At 38.7% G+C, this 19,858-nt stretch overlaps 2 protein-coding genes across 2 annotated transcripts; both read right to left on the bottom strand.

Annotated features, from left to right (window-relative positions):
* Positions 1 to 10: 10 nt before the first annotated feature.
* Positions 11 to 8,627, bottom strand: LOC148113640 (vomeronasal type-2 receptor 26-like). The gene is made up of 5 exons (XM_087892328.1): positions 8,492 to 8,627; positions 7,478 to 7,866; positions 5,958 to 6,185; positions 4,223 to 4,349; positions 11 to 1,128 (listed from the first exon to the last, which is right to left on the bottom strand). Exons 1-5 carry the CDS (start codon positions 8,625 to 8,627, stop codon positions 230 to 232), a joined length of 1,779 nt encoding a protein of 592 aa, XP_087748454.1. The 3' UTR covers positions 11 to 229.
* A 7,647-nt stretch (positions 8,628 to 16,274) lies between these two features.
* On the bottom strand, positions 16,275 to 19,536 carry LOC132709848 (vomeronasal type-2 receptor 26-like). The gene is made up of 3 exons (XM_060684841.1): positions 19,299 to 19,536; positions 18,804 to 18,930; positions 16,275 to 17,598 (listed from the first exon to the last, which is right to left on the bottom strand). The coding sequence occupies exons 1-3, from the start codon at positions 19,422 to 19,424 to the stop codon at positions 16,700 to 16,702; spliced, it is 1,152 nt and encodes a 383-aa protein (XP_060540824.1). The 5' UTR covers positions 19,425 to 19,536; the 3' UTR covers positions 16,275 to 16,699.
* Positions 19,537 to 19,858: the final 322 nt, after the last annotated feature.

Raw genomic sequence — 19,858 nt, 5'->3', positions numbered from 1 at the left:
ACCCCAGATTGTAAAAGGAATGTATTTATTGACTTCTTTGGAAAATGGTTGTAAATGCAATAACATGAGAACTCCTTTTGGAATGGGCAAACATAACAAATCTTAATAACAATAATAATCCTCCATAAATCTTCCTTTGACAGAAATTAAAACTATATGTTTACAGGAGATAGCAGACAGTCTTTCAATTGTCAGCAAATATTCATAGTGAGAAAATTCACATGATGTATTAAGTCCTCTTTATTAGTTGCTCTCTCTGGTTTAGCTCAGGCTTAAAAACAATGATGTAGCATTTTGGCAAGAATATGCATCCCAGTAATGCAGCGCTGGAGGCCAAGATGGAGAAGACCTCCACAGCTACCATGGCTTTGCCTTTTGTGCTCAGATAGGCTGGAAAGAAGGAGATCCACACACTGCAAAAGGCCAACATGCTGAAGGTGATGAACTTGGCTTCGTTAAAGCTGTCGGGTAATTTACGGGCAAGGAAAGCCACAATAAAGCTGGCAATGGCCAAGATACCCATGTAGCCCAAGACACAGTAGAAGAATGAAGCTGATCCTTCATTGCACTGTAAAATCATTTCTTGGAGCTCTGAGTGCATGTCCAATTCAGGGAATGGAGGAGATGTTGACAACCAGAGAATACAAATCCATCCTTGAATGATGGAGCATGAAAGGACAATAGAAAAAGCCAATCTTCTACCCACCCATTTCCTCATCTGAGATCCTGGTTTAGTGGCCATGAAAGCCACAACCACAGTGATGGTTTTGGCCAGGACACTAGAAATGGCCACTGAGAAAGTGAGGCCAAAAGCTGATTGTCGGAGAAGGCAGGTCACTTTGCCAGGCTGGCTGAGGAAAAACAAAGAGGAGAGAAAACAGAGCAGAAGAGAGACAAGGAGGGTGTAGGTGAGGGACCGGTTGTTGGCTTTGACAATGGGAGTATCCCGGTGCTTAATAAATGTTCCAAGTACCCAAGATGTTAAGAAGAAGAAAGAAAGAGCAGCTGAGGCTAAACCAGTTCCTAAGGTTTCCTCAAATGATAGAAAGACCACCGGTTTCAGGATACATCCTTTCTGTTCTTTATCCGGGTAGTGGTCTTTTGAACATTCAAAACAGTCGTCTATATCTGGAAGAAAAAGTCAAGGCATTTGTCATCTATCCATTATATATTGTTGAAAATTCTTTTCCTAGTGGATGCTCACTGCTATTGCTTATCAGTTCTTTCCACCGGTTACGAATCTGATCATGATTCTGTGAAAATGCAGGTTTTCCTCTATTTAGGATTCACATGTAATAAAGTAATCTTAGCTTGCTTTCAAGGTAATAATGGTATATTAAGCCTTTCCTTTGTTATAGACATAGAATGACAGAGTTGGAAGGGACCTTGGAGGTCTTCTAGTCCAACCCCCTGCTAAGGCAGGAAACCCTACACCACTTCAGACAAATGGTTATCCAATCTCTTCTTTAAACTTCCAGTGTTGGAGCATTCACAACTTCTGGAGGCAAGTTGTTCCACTGATTAATTGTTCTAACTTTCAAGAAATTTCTCCTTAGTTCTAAGTTGCTTCTCTCCATGGTTACCACCCATTGCTTCTTGTCCTACTCTCAGGGTCTTTGGAGAATATGCTTTTGTGTTCTATGTTTAGAACATTAGTTGATTCTACAAACACCGGTTTCATGATATTTTCATGGTAAAATATCTGATCCATTCACAAATCTATCTTTGTCTGCTGAATCTTATTTGCTTTTCTCTTACTCTCTGATTTCATGGAAGAGAAGACCTGGAAAATGGCAGATCAAGTGGAAAAATTGTCTGCATTCACTTATAAGCAAACTGACCTTAGCCACAACGTTGTTTCTTGAGTTTACACTATCATTTTTAAAAACTGTCATGGTTTATTTCAACTTAAATAGAAGTATAAATTTCACCATTTCTGACAAATGGCAGTCCAATCTCTTCTCGAAAATCTCAAGTGATGAAGCTCCCACAACTTCTGAAGGCTGTTCAGCTGTTCCATTGGTTGATTGTTCTCACTCTCAGAAAATGTCTCCTTATTTCCAGCTTAAAACTCTCCTTGCTCAGTTTCCATCCATTATTCCTGTTCTGGCTTTCAGGTACCTTGGAAAATAGCCTCACTCGTTCCTCTCTGTAGCAGTCCCTCCAATATTGGAAGACCGCTATCATGTCTCCCTTGGTCATTCACTTCACTAGACTAGCCATGCCCAGTTCCTGTAACAGTTCTTCATATGTTTTAGCCTCCAGTCCCCTCATCATCCTGGTTGCTGTTCTCTGCACTTTTTCTAGAGTCTGCTTGAAAACAAGCAAGCTCAGAGAACACCAAGGACCCCTCATTTGTAACCTTGAGCTACAAATATTCTCATTTATTAATCTTACACGAACAAAATAAACCCTCAATAGGCAAATGAAGTTGAAAATATGAAAAATACATAAATAGATAATAGATGATGTGATCATAGAAGACCTATGGCTCAATGGAGATATATATATTTTGGGCCCACATTAGGAAACTCTACCTGCTGAAATCTCACAAGTAAACTTTGATTTCTGAATGAGAGACTGTAGTCTACAGTATAGAAAGAAATATTCACCCTGAAGATCTCCTAAAACTACTAATTCTACACATCCTAAAGTGTAGATTACTAAATTACTGTACTTTTCGGAGTATAAGATGCACTTCAACCCCCAAAAGAGGGTGAAAATTTGGGTGTGTCTTATGCACTGAATGTAGCCCCTCCCCCGCTTACTGACACCCACCCTTTGGCCATTTTCGGACTCTATCTGTTGCATTTTCTGCCTCCACATGCTGATTTATTTATTTATTTATTTATTTGTTTGTTTGTTTATTTATTTATTTATTTATTTAATTTCTATACTGCCCTTCTCCCGAAGGACCCAGGGCGGTGTACAGCCTGATTAAAAGCACAAGACAAACAAAATTTAAAAAGTAATTAAAATAATTAAATAAGGCTCGGTTATAAAACCCCAAATTTAAAATCCCATTTTTAAAAACCAATTAAAATCTTTAAACTGATAGCCCCGCCTGGCGGAACAACAAGGTTTTGAGGGCACAGCGAAATACACGGAGATCAGAGATTTTACGAATTTCTGGGGGCAGCTCATTCCAAAGGGCAGGGGCTCCCACAGAGAAGGCCCTCCCCCAGGGTGTCACCAGCTGACATAATTTGGCCAATGGCACCCTGAGGAGACCCTCTCTGTGGGAGCGGACTGGCTGGTGGGAGGCTACGGATGGCAGAAGACGGTCTCGAAGGTATCCAGGTCCAATGCCATGGAGCGCTTTAAAGGTGGTAACCAACACCTTGAATTGCACCCGGAAGACCACTGGGAGCCAGTGCAGCTCGCACAGGAGAGGTCCCACATGGGCACAACGGGTTGCGCCCATAACCACCCGCGTGGCCGCATTCTGGACCAGTGGGAGCCTCCGGGTGCTTTTCAAGGGGAGCCCCATGTAGAAAGCATTGCAGTAGTCCAGTTGGGAGGTAACAAGGGCGTGAGTGACTGTGCGCAGGGTGTCACGATCCAGAAAGGGCCGCAACTGGCGAATCAGGAGAACCTGATAAAAAGCCCCCCTGGCCACGGCCGTCATGTGCTCTTCTAAAGACAGCCGTACGTCCAGGAGGACACCCAGATTGCGAGCCCTCTCTGTGGGGGGCAAAGTTTTAGACCTGTTCCTGGCTGCAGGGATCCCCACAGCACATCGCCACCTCCATGCCTCGTGTTTTTGGCCTCCGTGTGTTGCGTTTTTGGCCTCCGTGTGTTGCATTATCGGCCTCCAAATGCTCCAGTTTAGAGCCATTCCAGGCTGCGGGGATCACCAAAGCACATCGCTACCAATCGCTGCCTCCGCGCATCGTGTATTCAGCCTCCATGCGCCATGTTTTTGGTCTCCGCACACCCCATTTGTGACCTCCGTGCGTCACATTTTTGGGTGGTTCCAGGCGGCAGGGATCGGTGAATCATGCTGCAATAATGTGCTGAAGCTGACCAGGCTGTTTGCTCTTTGCTGCAAGGATGCTAGCCATGGATGGATGCTGGTAGGTAAAGGCAGAATTTTTTCCCCTTGTTTTCTTCCCTAAAAACTAATATGCGTCTTATACTCTGGAGCATCATATACTCTGAAAAATAGGGTACATTTTGCTTAAGTCAATCTAATGAAAACTTGATGGATTGTCTCACCTACCCTTTTGATTTGAAATCTTTCCTTCTGGGCATGAAACACAGTCATAGCAGCAGAATTGATTTCCTTCTATCCCTTTCTTCCAGTATCCAGGGGAGCAATGGTCATTACACAGAGAAATTGGAAGTACCTGGTCATAAACATGAAAGGATTTTCAAACAAAGATTTTTTTTTAAAAAAAATCTAATTGTTCTCTTTTATGGCGGGAAAGAATTTTCATGGCCTGTTTGAAGAATGGCAGGGTGCAAAATCGGTGGCCTATAAGGAAAATCAATATAAAATCACTGGTACTTAGCTCCAGCAAGACTGGCCAAAATATACCCAAATCTAAGCCTCAAGTGCTGGAAATGCAACCAACACCAAGGTACCTTCTTTCACACTTGGTGGTTATGCCCTGAAACAAAAAAGTATTGGACGAAAATATGAGATTGGCTACAAGATTTAATAAATTGCCAAATTGAGTTAAATCCGGAAACATTTCTCCTGGGAATATTAAAAACTAAATTTGATAAAAAAAAATAAGATATCTGATCCTACATATACTAACAGCAGCAATAATTACATTCACGCAATATTGGAAAGAACATAACTTACCACCAGAGGGACTGATTATCAAAAAAATATTTGAATGTGCCAAAATGAATAAACTAACTTTAGAATTAAAAGAAAAAGAGGATTCGGAATATTATGCAGTTTGGGAAAAATGGTATAGGTGGATAGACAACACAAACAAAAATAGGTAATATTCATAAAGAAGTTGAGGATATATATATATATATATATATATATATATATATATATATATATATAAATATATATATATATTTGTTTAAATTTCTATACCGCCCTTCTCCAAATAGGACTCAGGGCGGTGCACAGCCTAAGTAAAAACAAAGCATACAAAATTTAAAAAAATTATATATATATATATATATATATATATATATATATATATATATATATATATATATATGTATATAATGTAGATTTTATGTGAACTGTTAATCCAAAGTATATAAAAATGACACTCTCTGTTTGAATATATATTAGAGTCTTGGAAAAGAAAAACTACAATAAAAATTATTTATAAAAAAAGAAGAAGAAGAATGGCAGGGTGAGGAGATAAATGTGCACCAGACATGGGCTTCACATATTGTAACAACCGGTTCAACTAGCAACGGAAATGTGAGGTTGTGCACGCTTGCTTCGCTCACACGCGAGCCATCCACGCATGCATGCGGCATCACAAAACATGGCAATTCACTTACGTGCGCCATCCACAAATGCAAGTGATGTCAAACAACACAGCAATTCATGCACGACGTCTGACTTGTGTGCGGCATCAAAAACACAACACTATAGGACGGGATTGCAGTAGGGTGGGCCCACTCGCAGGTTGCCACTACTGGTTCGCCCGAACTGGTCTGAACTGGCGGAATCCCCCCACTGATGTGCACAATGACAATCTTATGGAAACAGCATGACTTGCACGATTTCCAATGGAAATGTAGCTCGGATATGAAAATCTAGCTTTCAAGTTGCAATGTCATTTTGTCAGTTTGGTAAATGCCGGAACATGGTCAGCATTTGTATAGAATATATCAGGGTTTTTTTTTGTTTTTTTTTTTAAAAGAGACTGAAAGAAAAGATGTATAAAGAGACTATGTTCAATACAGACAAAGAGACCTTCATGGTATTATAATGGATCACATTAAATGGCCATTAAAGGTGTCCACACCTGGTTAAAAGCTGGGTACCAGACAATCTCATCTCCACTGATAAATAATTCTTTCCCTTTTGGAGCATTGGGATCTAAGACTCCAACGGTAACTTTCTGAAAGGATCTGTTTGGAAAAGTGATCAAGTTGGTGATGTCGAATCCACCTGCTGCTTCCCTTTTCTCATTCAGGCACACTCTCTCCCCAGCTGAATTGTTAAATGAAATGCCTTGAAGAAATGGATGGAGCTACTTGAAAGAGAATAGAAGAGAGAGGGAATTGAAAGGATAATAAATGGAGAACAAACCATCATATTCACATTTCTTTCAGTCATTCTTCCCCTTTCTGTAATAATGCTCAAATAAGTACACTGAGAAAATTGATAATCTGTACTGCATGGAAATGTATAGGTTTAATCTGAAGAAAAATAGGAAATAGTGTCAATCAATAAAAGCAAAATGAAAACAGGCTATTTTGTATATGATTTCTCTTCACTGTTTAAAGAATTAATCAAACCTTCACCATACATAATCTTATCCACCACTTTTTTTTCTTCATTGGTACAAAGCTACAGAGCCTGGGACCTGACAAATTTCATTAACCCAGATTTTAGAATTTGAGATTTATTCTATTCTACGTATGCTGTTCTCTTCTCTTCTCTTCTCTTCTCTTCTCTTCTCTTCTCTTCTCTTCTCTTCTCTTCTCTTCTCTTCTCTTCTCTTCTCTTCTCTTCTCTTCTCTTCTCTTCCATTCCATTCCATTCCATTCCATTCCATTCCATTCCATATTTTCTATTCTATTCTATTCTATTCTGTTCTGTTCTGTTCTGTTCTGTTCTGTTCTGTTCTGTTCTGTTCTGTTCTGTTCTGTTCCGTTCCGTTCCGTTCCGTTCCATTCCATTCCATTCCATTCCATTCCATTCCATTCCATATTTTCTATTCTATTCTATTCTATTCCATTCCATTCCGTTCCGTTCTGTTCTGTTCTGTTCTGTTCTATTCTATTCTATTCTATTCTATTCTATTCTATTCTATTCTATTCTATTCTATTCTATTCTATTCTGTGAGGAGAGAGAGAGAGAGAGAAAACACATTCATATTCTCAACATTGAAAACATTTATGAGCCAAGTAAAAGTATCTTGGACAATTTTTGGAAAAGAGAATGAAAAATAATGTTAAATAATTGTATGAAGCAGTGCTTCCTTTGATCATCTTTTATGATACAAATTGTGATGATTTTCTACATAAATCACACTTATGCCTAACACCTGACAATCTGTAGATGTGGAACATCGGGGGCTTCCTTATCGATAATTGTTTTTTTAATAATACAAAAATTCCATTGACTAGACTGAAATTTGCAAAGACCGTTTTTTTTCAATGCTTTTGTTCTATAATATAGAATCAGCTGTTACGTTAATAACTTTGTTTCCTCGGTATCTGTCTTGATCTGTGGCCATGGCAAACAAGCCATATTAGATTATGAGAAGAAAGGCTATTCACTGGGAAAGAAAAGATAGGTGTGGCATAGAGACATTACCTGCCATGGCTGCAGATTTGAAAATGCAAACATTTTAATTCTTCTGTGTTGGGCTCTTGATCTCACAGCCTCATGCAGAGAATGTGCCACTGCATAAACAGCATTGTAGATGCTGTAGCTTTGGCCAGTCATCTTCAACTCAAACAGAGGAGAAGGCAGATTTTCCAAATTCTCCTCTCCACTACATGTTGGATTGGACATTGAGGTTGATTCTTCATCTGAAAGTGAGCAGTCAAACAATTGTTCCCAAATTTCTTGAAGAAATCCATCTTTGTGGGTTGAAGGTGTGATGACTTGAAGAAATTCTTTGAATCCAGTAATTTCTCGCGAATGCACTGTAAAGGAAAGAGACCCATGGAACAACTGGACATCCCAAGACCTTTGAATTCCTGTCAGTATGAAATCAGTTGGGAACATCAGGATCCAAACCTTTCTAAAAGATGCACTCTCTTTTTTCTCTTGATCACAGAAAAACACAACACTTCTGAGCCAAAGAATCGTGAATGATTCACCATAGACAAGAAAAACATTAGCCGCCTGATTTACAAGTTTTTCAGAAATAATGGAGATGACATCAAAAAATTCTGAAATTTCTTCTAATTGGGCTCGTTGCGGAATTTTTTGTGTGAAAGCCAAGCAGATCCTATTTTGAAAAAGCAACGGGTGCAGTTTCTGCAAGAAACGTTCTCCCTTATTGTTATCAAAAGTGAAGACTCCAATCCACGTCCATCCAAAATGAAGAAGAAGCTGTATAGCTCCATTGTATTGATGCTCCTCTTTTGGGACCATGCAATAAAGGGAAGATAACTCAGTAGTTTTAAAGTCTTCTTGGGCAAATGAGCCATAGGTCAACTACACACAAAAAAGGAGAATCTCTATTCATGACAATGAAGGGAAAAATATGGAGACCGAATGAACTCTAACATTGAACTCTAATGTTGATTCCTAAAGAAAACAAGTTTCACTCTTACCCCTCCACCCAAATTACCTGTGGAATCTTGAAGACATGTATACTTTCTGCCATATAGGATGTAGTATCAGACACAAGAGCTCCAATGATGGCCATGAGATTCTTCTGGTTATCACATTTGTAGTTAGGAAAAAATCCCTGAGATTTGAAAAGCAGGTCCAGAGTGGTGCGGTAGGTCATCCTTGAATTGAAGTAACTGTCGTAGATGTGGAACCCAAGAGTGATGTTAGGTAAGATCTGGGAGTCTTCATTGATCTCCTTCACAGCAAAGGCCAAAGCGAGGACGTCCTGGTAGAATTTCGTTATTATTCTGTCAATAAGTTAAATCCCCCCATGGAAGAAGTCATTTTAAAATTCTTACAATGTGACATCATTTTTAAATATATAACAAAGACTTCTATCTCTGATGGAAGTAGGAAGATGATAACTACAAAAATGCTAATTTGCTGTAATAATTTCTAGAGAGTGTTCCCAATGTATTTCCATGAGTTGCAATAAATAAACAAAGACAATAATAACTTTGATTCCAAGCTATCATATTTGTTTTCTATCATCTTAGCACGAAACAGAAAAGGGACAGATGAAGCAAATATCAGTCATTTACAGTCTGCCCATTTTCAAAGGGATGATAATACAGTCCTTTTTTTGAAAAAAAAATTACCTTCAGCTCCTTAAATGTTCCACAAAATTTCAGTAAATTTTTGTGAATGACGTTTAGGATACAAATGAAAAAAAGCATACATCTGATGAGAAAGACTTTTAAGTTAATACAAAAAAAAAAAAAATACACAGCAGTTGCCAAAAAAGCCAACACAGTTCTAAGCTGCATAAACAGAGGGATAGAATCAAGGTCATGTGAAGTGCTAATACCACTTTATAATTCCTTGGTGAGGCCACACTTGGAATACTGCATCCAGTTTTGGTCATCATGATGTAAAAAAGATGTTGAGACTCTAGAAAGAGGGCAGAGAAGAGCAACCAAAATGATGAAGGGACTGGAGGCTAAAACATATGAAGAACAGTTGCAGGAACTGGGCATGTCTAATTTGATGAAAAGAAGGACTAGGGGAGACATGATAGCAATGTTCTAATATCTCAGGGGCTACCACAAAGAAGAGGAAGTCAAGCTATTCTCCAAAGCACCTGAGGGTAGGACAAGAAGCAATGGGTGGAAACTAATAAAGGAGAGAAGCAATTTAGAACTAAGGAGAAATTTCCAGACACTGAAAACAATTAATCAGTAGAACAACTTGCCTCCAGAAGTTGTGAATGCTCCAACACTGTAATTTTTTTAAAAAGATGTTGGATAACCATTTGTCTGAAGTTGTGTAGGATTTCCTGCCTGGGCAGGGGGTTGGACTAGTAAACCTCCAAGGTCCATTCCAACTCTGTTATTCTATATTTCTTCTCTTACAACCATTCAAAAGAGAAAGAAGATACAAAAACTACATTCATGCTCAGTTTTTACTCATATTAGCACATTCACTGGATTTGGATAAATTTAGGGAACATGTGGGAGGGGGGAGTCCTTACATTGGAAACGGATAAGGATTTAAAGAAGGATGTTCTTTAAATTCAATTTCATAAAAGTTGTAAAAAATTTGAGACACCATCCCACCAATGACGAGGTCACCAAACTGGAACCACTCATGTGGAACAGGGAAAGCTTCACTTGCAGGGCATCTCAGCATTACTACTTTGTGCATCAAGAACATCAGAAGGAACAACATCTTCACATTATTTTTACCCAACAATGTCTCAGTCAATCATTCAAAGAGAAGTTCTGGCACATAAAGACAGGAGAGAGAGAATTTGTCTTCCTGCCTCTGTCTGGCTCTTGAAATACTTATATGGATTGTTTTTCAATTCCAATTCCTGTGTTTGCTACTTTTCCCTTTTAGAATAATATAGTAATTTCAGTAATTCACAAGAGACATAATTATCGTTGAAACATTGGCATCCTGGCAATTTTCCTTTGTACATTGGTTCAACAGCTTTCTCTCCTTTGGGTGACCTGACAAGGGATTGCTGCTTAATTTGTTTTGGGAATAGTTGAAAAAAGAGAATTGGTAAGATGTTTTTCAAGGCAAGAAATATTACATGATGTACTAGTTTCTTTTTATGAGTTGTTCCCTGTGATTTAGGTCAGGCCTGGAAACAATGATGTAACATTTAGCCAAAAATATGCATCCCAGTAATGCAGCACTGGAGGCCAAGATGGAGAAGACCTCCACAGCTACCATGGCTTTTCCTTTTGTGCTCAGATAGGCTGAAAGAAGGAGACCCAAACACTACAAAAGGCCAACATGCTGAAAGTGATGAACTTGGCTTCATTAAAGCTGTCAGGTAATTTATGGACAAGAAAAGCCACAATAAAGCTGGTGATGGCCATGCAGCCCAAGACACAGTAGAAAAAGAAATCTGAGCCCTCATTGCATTGCAAAATAATTTCTTGGAGCTCTGAGTCCATGTCCAACTCAGGGAATGGGGAAAATGTTGACCCCCCCTCCCATGCGCTCCTCTTTCCCACCCTGTCTACGATCCTGGCATTTGCCCCAAATCCATCAGGCGCTTTCCCATTGCTCCACTGGATGGCAAACATCACAGTTGCCTTTCCAGAAGCTGCAAAGGAATTGACATCACAAACAATTGCCTCTCTCGGATGCCGCTCTCACTCGCCTTATCGGCCCAGGCATTTCACAGTTATGCTGCAACACACACACACACACACACACACACACACCAGGGTGTTTTAACACACACAGTATTTGTTTCCATATAGTAAGTCATTTGTGTACCAAGTCTGGTTGAAATTGCTCAAGGCGTCCCAGAGTTATGATGGAGCATACATACATACATACAGCCTTTTTTATATAGCTAGATCAGTTTAGCTTAGCATAAAACAGAATATGAATAGATGTAGCAAATATCACTCATTTACTGTATGCATGTTTTATGAGGAGAGATAAAGCAGTCTTTTTCTGACAGTCAGAATGGAAGAAGCTCCTTGGATGAGAAGTGAATGTTTCTATTCATGATTAATGTCAGTATTGTTTTTAATTCATTGTATGTCTATTGCTGGTCGAGGACCGTAATAAAATTTTATTCATTCAACTGCTTAAAGAGCAATTTAGTTTTCAACCTTGAGTCCTTGATGCTCTCTGAAATAGGTTATTTGTTTGCAGACTTTTCGTTACCTATCTAGGTGATAACATCATTGAAAACCTTTGAAAACCATTCATTTTCCATGGTTTCCATAGGCACAGCATATGTCATGAATGACAAGAGTTTTGCACCATCTTATCAACGATTTCAAATTTGTTGTTATGAGTAGATGTAGAAGAGGGGGGAGGGGAGAGGCTCCACATCCATTTGCACCACTCAGGTGACCCTGATGAGACAGATAAACCTCCAGGTGACCTTAACGACCCGCTAAAAGAATGCAAATGACCAGTTTTCTGCAAGGAGTATAAATCCTTCCATTCCCCACCATCCAGTCAGAGCTGAAGAAGCTTCTTGGATGAGAAGTGAAACGTCTTCAAAGAAAACCAGAAAGTCCAGTTGCCTCTTGAAAAAAATCACCTTTGGGATGTCCATTATCTGCTCTGAACAATGTCTCAAGTTTCTTTTTCTATTTTCTTTACTAAAGGAAAATATAGGTAGTCCTTAACTTGCAACCATTTCTTTTTTGACCATTCAAAATTACAACAACACTGAAAAAAAATGACCTACTACAACTGATCCCTGCATTTACAACCATGGTGGCATTCCCACAGTCATGTGATAGAACTTTAGTTGCTTGGCAACTGACATGTATTTGTAACAGTTGCAGAATCCCAGAGCATTCCATTTCACCAGTTGTGACTGTAGAAAGAATCACAAGACACCCCCTTCTCTTTGTTTCCATGCCCCTAGAGAAGGCAAAGAAAAACCAAGCATAGAAGGTAAAGCAATCCCTGCCTTCCAGCCAGAATGGCCTCAAGTAATCCCAATTAGAAGACTGAGACAGACGGAATTGACAGGATTAAGGATTATGTCAGATGACACAAAGCCATACAGAGTTTATATTCCCCACCTTTCCCCAAGGCTAGCCTTGACCAGTGGTGAAATCCAATTTTTTTTTACTCCTGGTTCTAGGGGCATGGCTTGGTGGGAGTGGTGTGGCTTGGTGGGCATGGCTTGGTGGGTGTGGCAAGGGAAGGATACTGCAAAATCTCCATTCCCACCCCACTCTGGGTCCAGTCAGAGGTGGTATTTGCCAGTTCTCCAAACTACTCAAAATTTCCGCTACCGGTTCTCTGTACTGCTCAAAATTTCCGCTACCGGTTCTCCAGAACCTGTCAGAACCTGCTGGTTTTCACCCCTGACTTTGACCCTGATCACCATCCAGGAAACGAGACTTGCAAGTATTGAGTACAGTTCAATGTATTTGATATCATCGCCTACGCTTCCCTCCCTCTTTTTCAATATATATTTTGATATGGTCAAAAATTGATCTAAGAACCCCCTATTGTAAAAGGAATGTATTTATTGACTTCTTTGGAAAATGGTTGTAAATGCAATAGCACGAGAACTCCTTTTGGAATGGCAAACATAATAAATCTTAATAACAATAATAATCCTCCATAAATCTTCCTTTCACAGAAATTAAAACTATATGTTTACAGGAGATAGCAGACAGTCTTTCAATTGTCAGCAAATTTTCTTTTTTTAAAAAAAATTATAAACTTTATTAAAACACATATAAAACACATATAAAAAATATTTACAAAACATACAGCATATAAGTAAATTTTCCTCTTAAAGCAATATTGCGTAGTGGTTCCTCAATTAATACAGTTGTAATTTTCCCCTAATTTTAGCCTAGTAGTTTTTCCTTTCCCTTTTCCTCCCCCTCCTTTTCTTTTTCCCTTTCCCTTAAGATTCCTTAGCAATCTTTATATTTGGATTATACTTTTGTTTTGAAATTCCCCTATTCATGTTTACTTGTCCATAGGAAATTATTAGTATATCTATTTACATCTTTTTTCTATTCTTCTTGCACCTATGTATCTTTATTAGCGGCGTTGTACCATAGGTACCATTTGTCCCATATTCTGTAGTACTCTGTCTCTTCTTTTTCCTTCATCTCTTTTGTTAGTCTATCCATTTCAGCACTCTGTGCGATTTTATCTGTTAACTCTTCTTCCGTTGGGATTTTTTCTTGTTTCCAATTCCTTGCGTACATTATTCGAGCTGCCGTTAGAATATGTATTATCAGGTATTTTATATCTTTACGATATATTTTTGTGAAGATTCCTAGAAGGAAAGTTTCTGGTTTCATCTCTATTTGTAATTTTGTTATTTGTTCCAACCATTTCTTAATGTTAGACCAAAACTTCTTTGCTGCCGGGCACGTCCACCATAGATGGTAAAAGGTACCCTGCGATTTTTTGCATTTCCAGCATAATGAACTGTTCTTTGAATGAATTTTTACCAATCTTGTGGGTGACATATGCCACCTATAAAACATCTTCAGCTGGTTCCCCTTGTATGCCACCGCTAATGTTAATTTTGTATTCATTTGCCATAATTCCTCCCACTTCTCCAAATCTATTGTATATTTAAAATTTTGCATCCATTTAATCATCGTATCCTTTACTGTTTCCTCCTCCATCTTATATCGCAATAGAACATTATAGATTTTACTAATTAATTTCTCTTGTGAGTCTAATATAATTTTATCTAGTTCTTGTTTCTCTCTGTAGATTTCATATGTTTTTATATGTTCCTTGTATTTGGATTGGATCTGTGTAAAAGTCCACCAGTCGACTTCTCTATTTAGCTCTATTTCCAATTGTTATTTGGTTTTCAGCTTCCCTTGAAGTCAATTAAGTCTTTGTATCTAATTATATTTTTGGGTTCTGTTAAGTTTGGGTGTCTTACCGCTTCTAATGGTGATAGCCAATTCGGAATTTTTGTGTAGTGTTGTTTTTGAATTTTTAGCCAAATTAGTAGTAGTGTATTCCTAATTGTGTGTCTTTTAAAATAGGTATGTGTTTTATATCTTTCATCCCATAAAAAGGAGTGCCAGCCCATTTGCAGTTCGTGGCCTTCAATTGTTAATATCCTAATTGTCAGCAAATTTTCATAGTGAGAAAACTCACATGATGTACTAAGTCCTCTTTATTAGTTGCTCTCTCTGGTTTAGTTCAGGCTTAAAAACAATGATGTAGCATTTTGGCAAAAATATGCATCCCAGTAATGCAGCGCTGGAGGCCAAGATGGAGAAGACCTCCACAGCTACCATGGCTTTGCCTTTTGTGCTCAGATAGGCTGGAAAGAAGGAGATCCAGACACTGCAAAAGGCCAACATGCTGAAGGTGATGAACTTGGCTTCATTAAAGCTGTCAGGTAATTTACGGGCAAGAAAAGCCACAATAAAGCTGCCGATGGCCAAGACACCCATGTAGCCCAAGACACAGTAGAAGAAGAAACCTGACCCCTCATTGCATTGTAAAATCATTTCATGGAGCTCTACATGTCCAATTCAGGGAATGGGGGAGATGTTGACAACCAGAGAATACAAATCCATCCTTGAATGATGGAGCATGAAAGGACAATAGAAAAAGCCAATCTTTTCCCCACCCATTTCCTCATCTGAGATCCTGGTTTAGTGGCCATGAAAGCCACAACCACAGTGATGGTTTTGGCCAGGACACTTCTGACTGTATGACTCTAACCTTGTTGCTGGTATCCTTAAGATTTATATTGACTGTTTCCTAATATGATTTGATTGCTTATTTGTTCCCTATGACTATAATTAAGTGTTGTACCTTATGATTCTTGACAAATGTATCTTTTCTTTTATGTACACCGAGAACGTATGCACCAACACAAATTCCTTGTGTGTCCAATCACACTTGCCCAATAAAAATTCTATTCTATTCTAATTCTCCATTCCATTCCATTCTATTCTATTCTATTCTATTCTATTCTATTCTATTCTATTCTATTCTATTCTATTTTATTCTATCTGCTAATGTTCATTACAAAAGAAGATAATTTTCTCTCTTACTGCTCCCCCGAAAGTTACCTGTGGAATCTTGAAGAGATTTACACTTTCTGCCATAAAGGAAGAAGTAGGGGCATCTAACCCTCCAATGATGGCCATGAGATTCTTCTGGTTATCACATTTGTAGTTAGGGACAAATTCCTGGGATCTGAAAAGGAGGTCCAGAGTGGTGCGGTAAGTCATCCTTGGGTTGTAGTAACTGTCAGAGATGTGGAACCCAAGAGTGACGTTAGGTAAGATCTGGGAGTCTTCATTGATCTCCTTCACAGCAAAGGCCAAGGCGAGGGCATGCTGGTAGAATTTGGTGACTATACTGCCAATAAGTTAAAAAAAACTTATTGTTTTTTTTTTTTAAAAAAAAAAAAACTTAAAAAATTTTTAGTAAAAAAAATTGAATTCCACCACTGGTTCCTATACTGGACATTTTAATTTCTACTTCTGCTGTGAGCTCTGCAAAAGCATCAGGAAAATCATCTGGCCAGTAAATGCTCAGCTCTATTATGTCGCCTTGATTCCACCCCGATGCAAGAGATTACAGGGTTGTGAAAAAGAAAAAAAGGAGATACCAGAATAGAAGAAAAGGAACTGGAGAAGACAGCAAAATACAAAGACATGCAAATAGAAACGGAATGTCTGTGACAAAAGAAAGCAAAGGTAACAACAACAATAACAACAACAACAACAACAACAATAATAATACGTGCTTTGGGTGCAAGCTCAAAACATCTGAAGATTCACTTAAACACCATCGGCATTGACAAATTCACCACTAGTCAATTGCAAAAGACAATTTTATTCAGAAAAGCTTACACCCTGCAATGATGCATTTAAATACCACCAAACATCCACATCTGCCATTGGGAAGGATTTGATATGGGGAACAAATTGCCAAAGCCAGTTTGAACATCTAACCATGTGACAAACCATGGTAAAAATAATCCCCCATAAATCCTTCTTTGGCAAAAAATCAAACTACATGGTTCCTGCAGACAGCAAATGGTCCTTGTCAGCATTTTTTCTTAGCAAGAGAGATCATATGGGGTCCTATTTTGTCTTTGTGAGTTGCTCCCTGTGGTTAAACCGACATATATCCCCTTAGGCCAAAATCAAAACTACATGGTTTCTGTAAATAGCAAATGGTCCTTTTATTTTTTTTGTTATCAGCATTTTTTACTAGGAAGAAAGACAACATTGGGTACTATTTTCTCTTTATGAGTTGCTCCCGGTGGTTGAGTTTAGGCCGCAAAACAATGATGTAGCATTTTGGCAAGAATATGCATCCCAGTAATGCAGCACTGGAGGCCAAGATGGAGAAGACCTCCACAGCTACCATGGCTTTTCCCTTTGTGCTCAGATAGGCTGGAAAGAAGGAGATCCACACACTGCAGAAGGCCAACATGCTGAAGGTGATGAACTTGGCTTCATTAAAGCTGTCAGGTAATTTACGGGCAAGAAAAGCTACAATAAAGCTGGCGATGGCCAAGATACCCATGTAGCCCAAGACACAGTAGAAGAAGAAAGCTGACCCCTCATTGCACTGTAAAATCATTTCTTGGAGCTCTGAGTGCATGTCCAACTCAGGGAATGGGGGAGATGTTGACAACCAAAGTATACAAACACATACTTGGAAGAGGGAGCAGAAAAGGACAATAGAAAAGGCCAATTTTTTTCCCACCCATTTTCTCATCTGAGATCCTGGTTTAGTGGCCATGAAAGCCACAACCACAGTGATGGTTTTGGCCAGTACACTAGAAATGGCCACTGAGAAGGTGATGCCAAAAGTTGATTGTCTGAGAAGGCAGGTCACTTTGCAAGGTTGGCTGAGGAAGAGCAAAGAGGAGAGAAAACAGATTTGAAGAGAGACAAGCAGGGTGTAGGTGAGGGACTGGTTGTTGGCTTTCACAATGGGAGTATCCCTGTGCTTAATACAAATTCCAAGTACCCAAGATGTTAACAAGAAAAAACAAAGAGCTGCTGAGGCTAAGCCAATTCCTAAGCTTTCTGGAAAAGCTAAAAAGACCAGCAGTTTCAGGATACAGCCTTTCTTTTCTTTATTTGGATAATGATCTTGAGAACATTCAAAACAGTCATCCATATCTGGAAGAAAAGATAAGAATTTGTCAGATAAAGAAGTTTTTGAATTGAATGACTGCCCAGGAATTCAAGCGATAAGTACATGTTGGGTTTTCTGGTAAGACTAATGCTCTTTGCTCTTCTCTATTTCCAACACAGTTCCCCCCACCCCACTAATTCTCAAGCTACTGTACAAATTATTTGAAGATCTCCCACTCAAATATTTATTAGGTCAGACATTATTTATCTGGGCTTACAATGATTAGACATTGATCACAAGTTATCAAGATGACATCATAACAGTGGTGGGTTTCACATTATGTTACTACCAGTTCGCCCTGCGCTCCTGCCTTTCGCCATGTTGTTTGCTCACATGTACACCTTCCATTCATGTGCCCAGGCTCAAAAACTCACCTAAATAGGATGGCATAGAGCTGGGGTGGGCACGTGGGTGGGCAGGTGGGTGGGCCCAACCGTGATTTCAGCTACAGGTTCGGGCAAACCAGTTCAAACCAGCTGAATACCACCTCTGCATCGTAATATAGGCAATACCAGGAAAGAAGGCTTTTAAAAATGCTAAATATATTCTTACAATTTTTTCTTCACTTTTTAACTGAGTGAAGAATCTTAAGGGAAAGAACAGCAAATGGAAATGAAGTTGAAAATGTGAATAATAAATAGATAAGAGATCATATGATCATAGACTGCCTGCAATTACTGCAAGTTCGAATCTCACCAGGCTCAAGGTTGACTCAGCCTTCCATCCTTTCTATGGTAGGTAAAATGAGGACCCAGATTGTGGGGGCAATAAGCTGACTTTGTAGAAACACCGCTTATGGGGGGCCAAAAGCCCTACTAAGCAGGTATATACAAAAGTATGAAGGCTATTGCTTAACGCATTGTAAGCCGCCCTGAGTCGCCGGAGAAGGGCGGCATATAAATTGAATCAATCAATCAATAAATAAATCAATAAATCAATCAAAAAATAAACAAACAATCTAAGACTCAGTGGATATATATTTTGGGGCTCTATTAGGAAAGCCTACTCATTAGAATCTGATACACAAACCTTTGACCCCTGAACAACGGACAATAATCCACAGGTGCAGAAATGTATATTCAGCGTGAAGAACATGTCAAAACATTAATTATATGCATCCAAACATCGTGCATTACAATTTGCTTAAATCCAACTTTTTTTAAAAAAGTTGATGGATTGTCTCACTTACCCTTTTGATTTGAAATCTTCCCTTCTGGACATGGCACACAGTTGTAGCAACAGAACTGTCTTCCTTCCATTCCTTTCTTCCAGTATCCGGGGGAGCAACCATCATTACACAGAGAAATTGGAAGTACCTGGTCATAAACATGAAAGGTTTTGCAAAGGGAGATTTTTAGAAGAGTTCCTAATTCTTCATTATGGCAGGAAGCAATATTTGACTTCCCAAAGGGCTATTGAATTTTATTAAACTTGATTTATAAAGGTAAACAGATTCAACATCTTTTCAATTAATAATTGCAACACAAATATGAAATGTGTTCTCATTGTAATATCACTTTTGTATATATGGAGAGTAATGCCTTTCTTCTTTCAAAAAAACAGAAATTACATTTATAAATTACATAGATTTATACAGAGACTATGTTCAATATGGCTTTACGGACAAAGGCATCTTCATGATATAATAATGGATCACAATATAATCCATTGAATGTATCCATACCTGGTTAAAAGCTGGGTGCCAGACAATCACATCTTCATCAATAAATAATTCTTTCCCTTTTGGAGCACTGGGATCTATCCTTCCAACTCTAACTCTCTGAAAGGATCTGTTTGGAAAAGTGATCATGTTGGTGATGTCGAACCCACCTGTTGTTTCCCCTTTCTCATTGAGGAACACTCTCTCCCCAGCTGAATTGTTAAAAGAAATGCCTTGAAGAAATGAATGGAGCTACTTCAAAGAGAATAAAAGAGAGAAGGAATTGGAAGGAGCTAATAATAATATTCAAATTTTATTTCCACATTCTTCCCATTCCTGCGATAATGCTCAAATAGCTACATGGAGAAAATTGATCATCTATATTGCATGGAACTGTATAGATCTTCTCTATAAATGATTTTAAGGAAATATGGGGGGGGGGAATCATTCAATAAAAGCAAAATGAAAACAATCTATTTTGAATATGATATGGACTCTCTATTTAAACAATGAATCAAGCCTACACCATCCATAATCTTATTTTATCTATCATCTATCTATCTATCTATCTATCTATCTATCTA

Source organism: Pantherophis guttatus, chromosome 4, assembly GCF_059756535.1.
Source record: "Pantherophis guttatus breed Tessera chromosome 4, ASM5975653v1, whole genome shotgun sequence".
Taxonomy (NCBI): domain Eukaryota; kingdom Metazoa; phylum Chordata; class Lepidosauria; order Squamata; family Colubridae; genus Pantherophis; species Pantherophis guttatus.
This window is presented reverse-complemented; position numbering and strand designations above follow the sequence as displayed.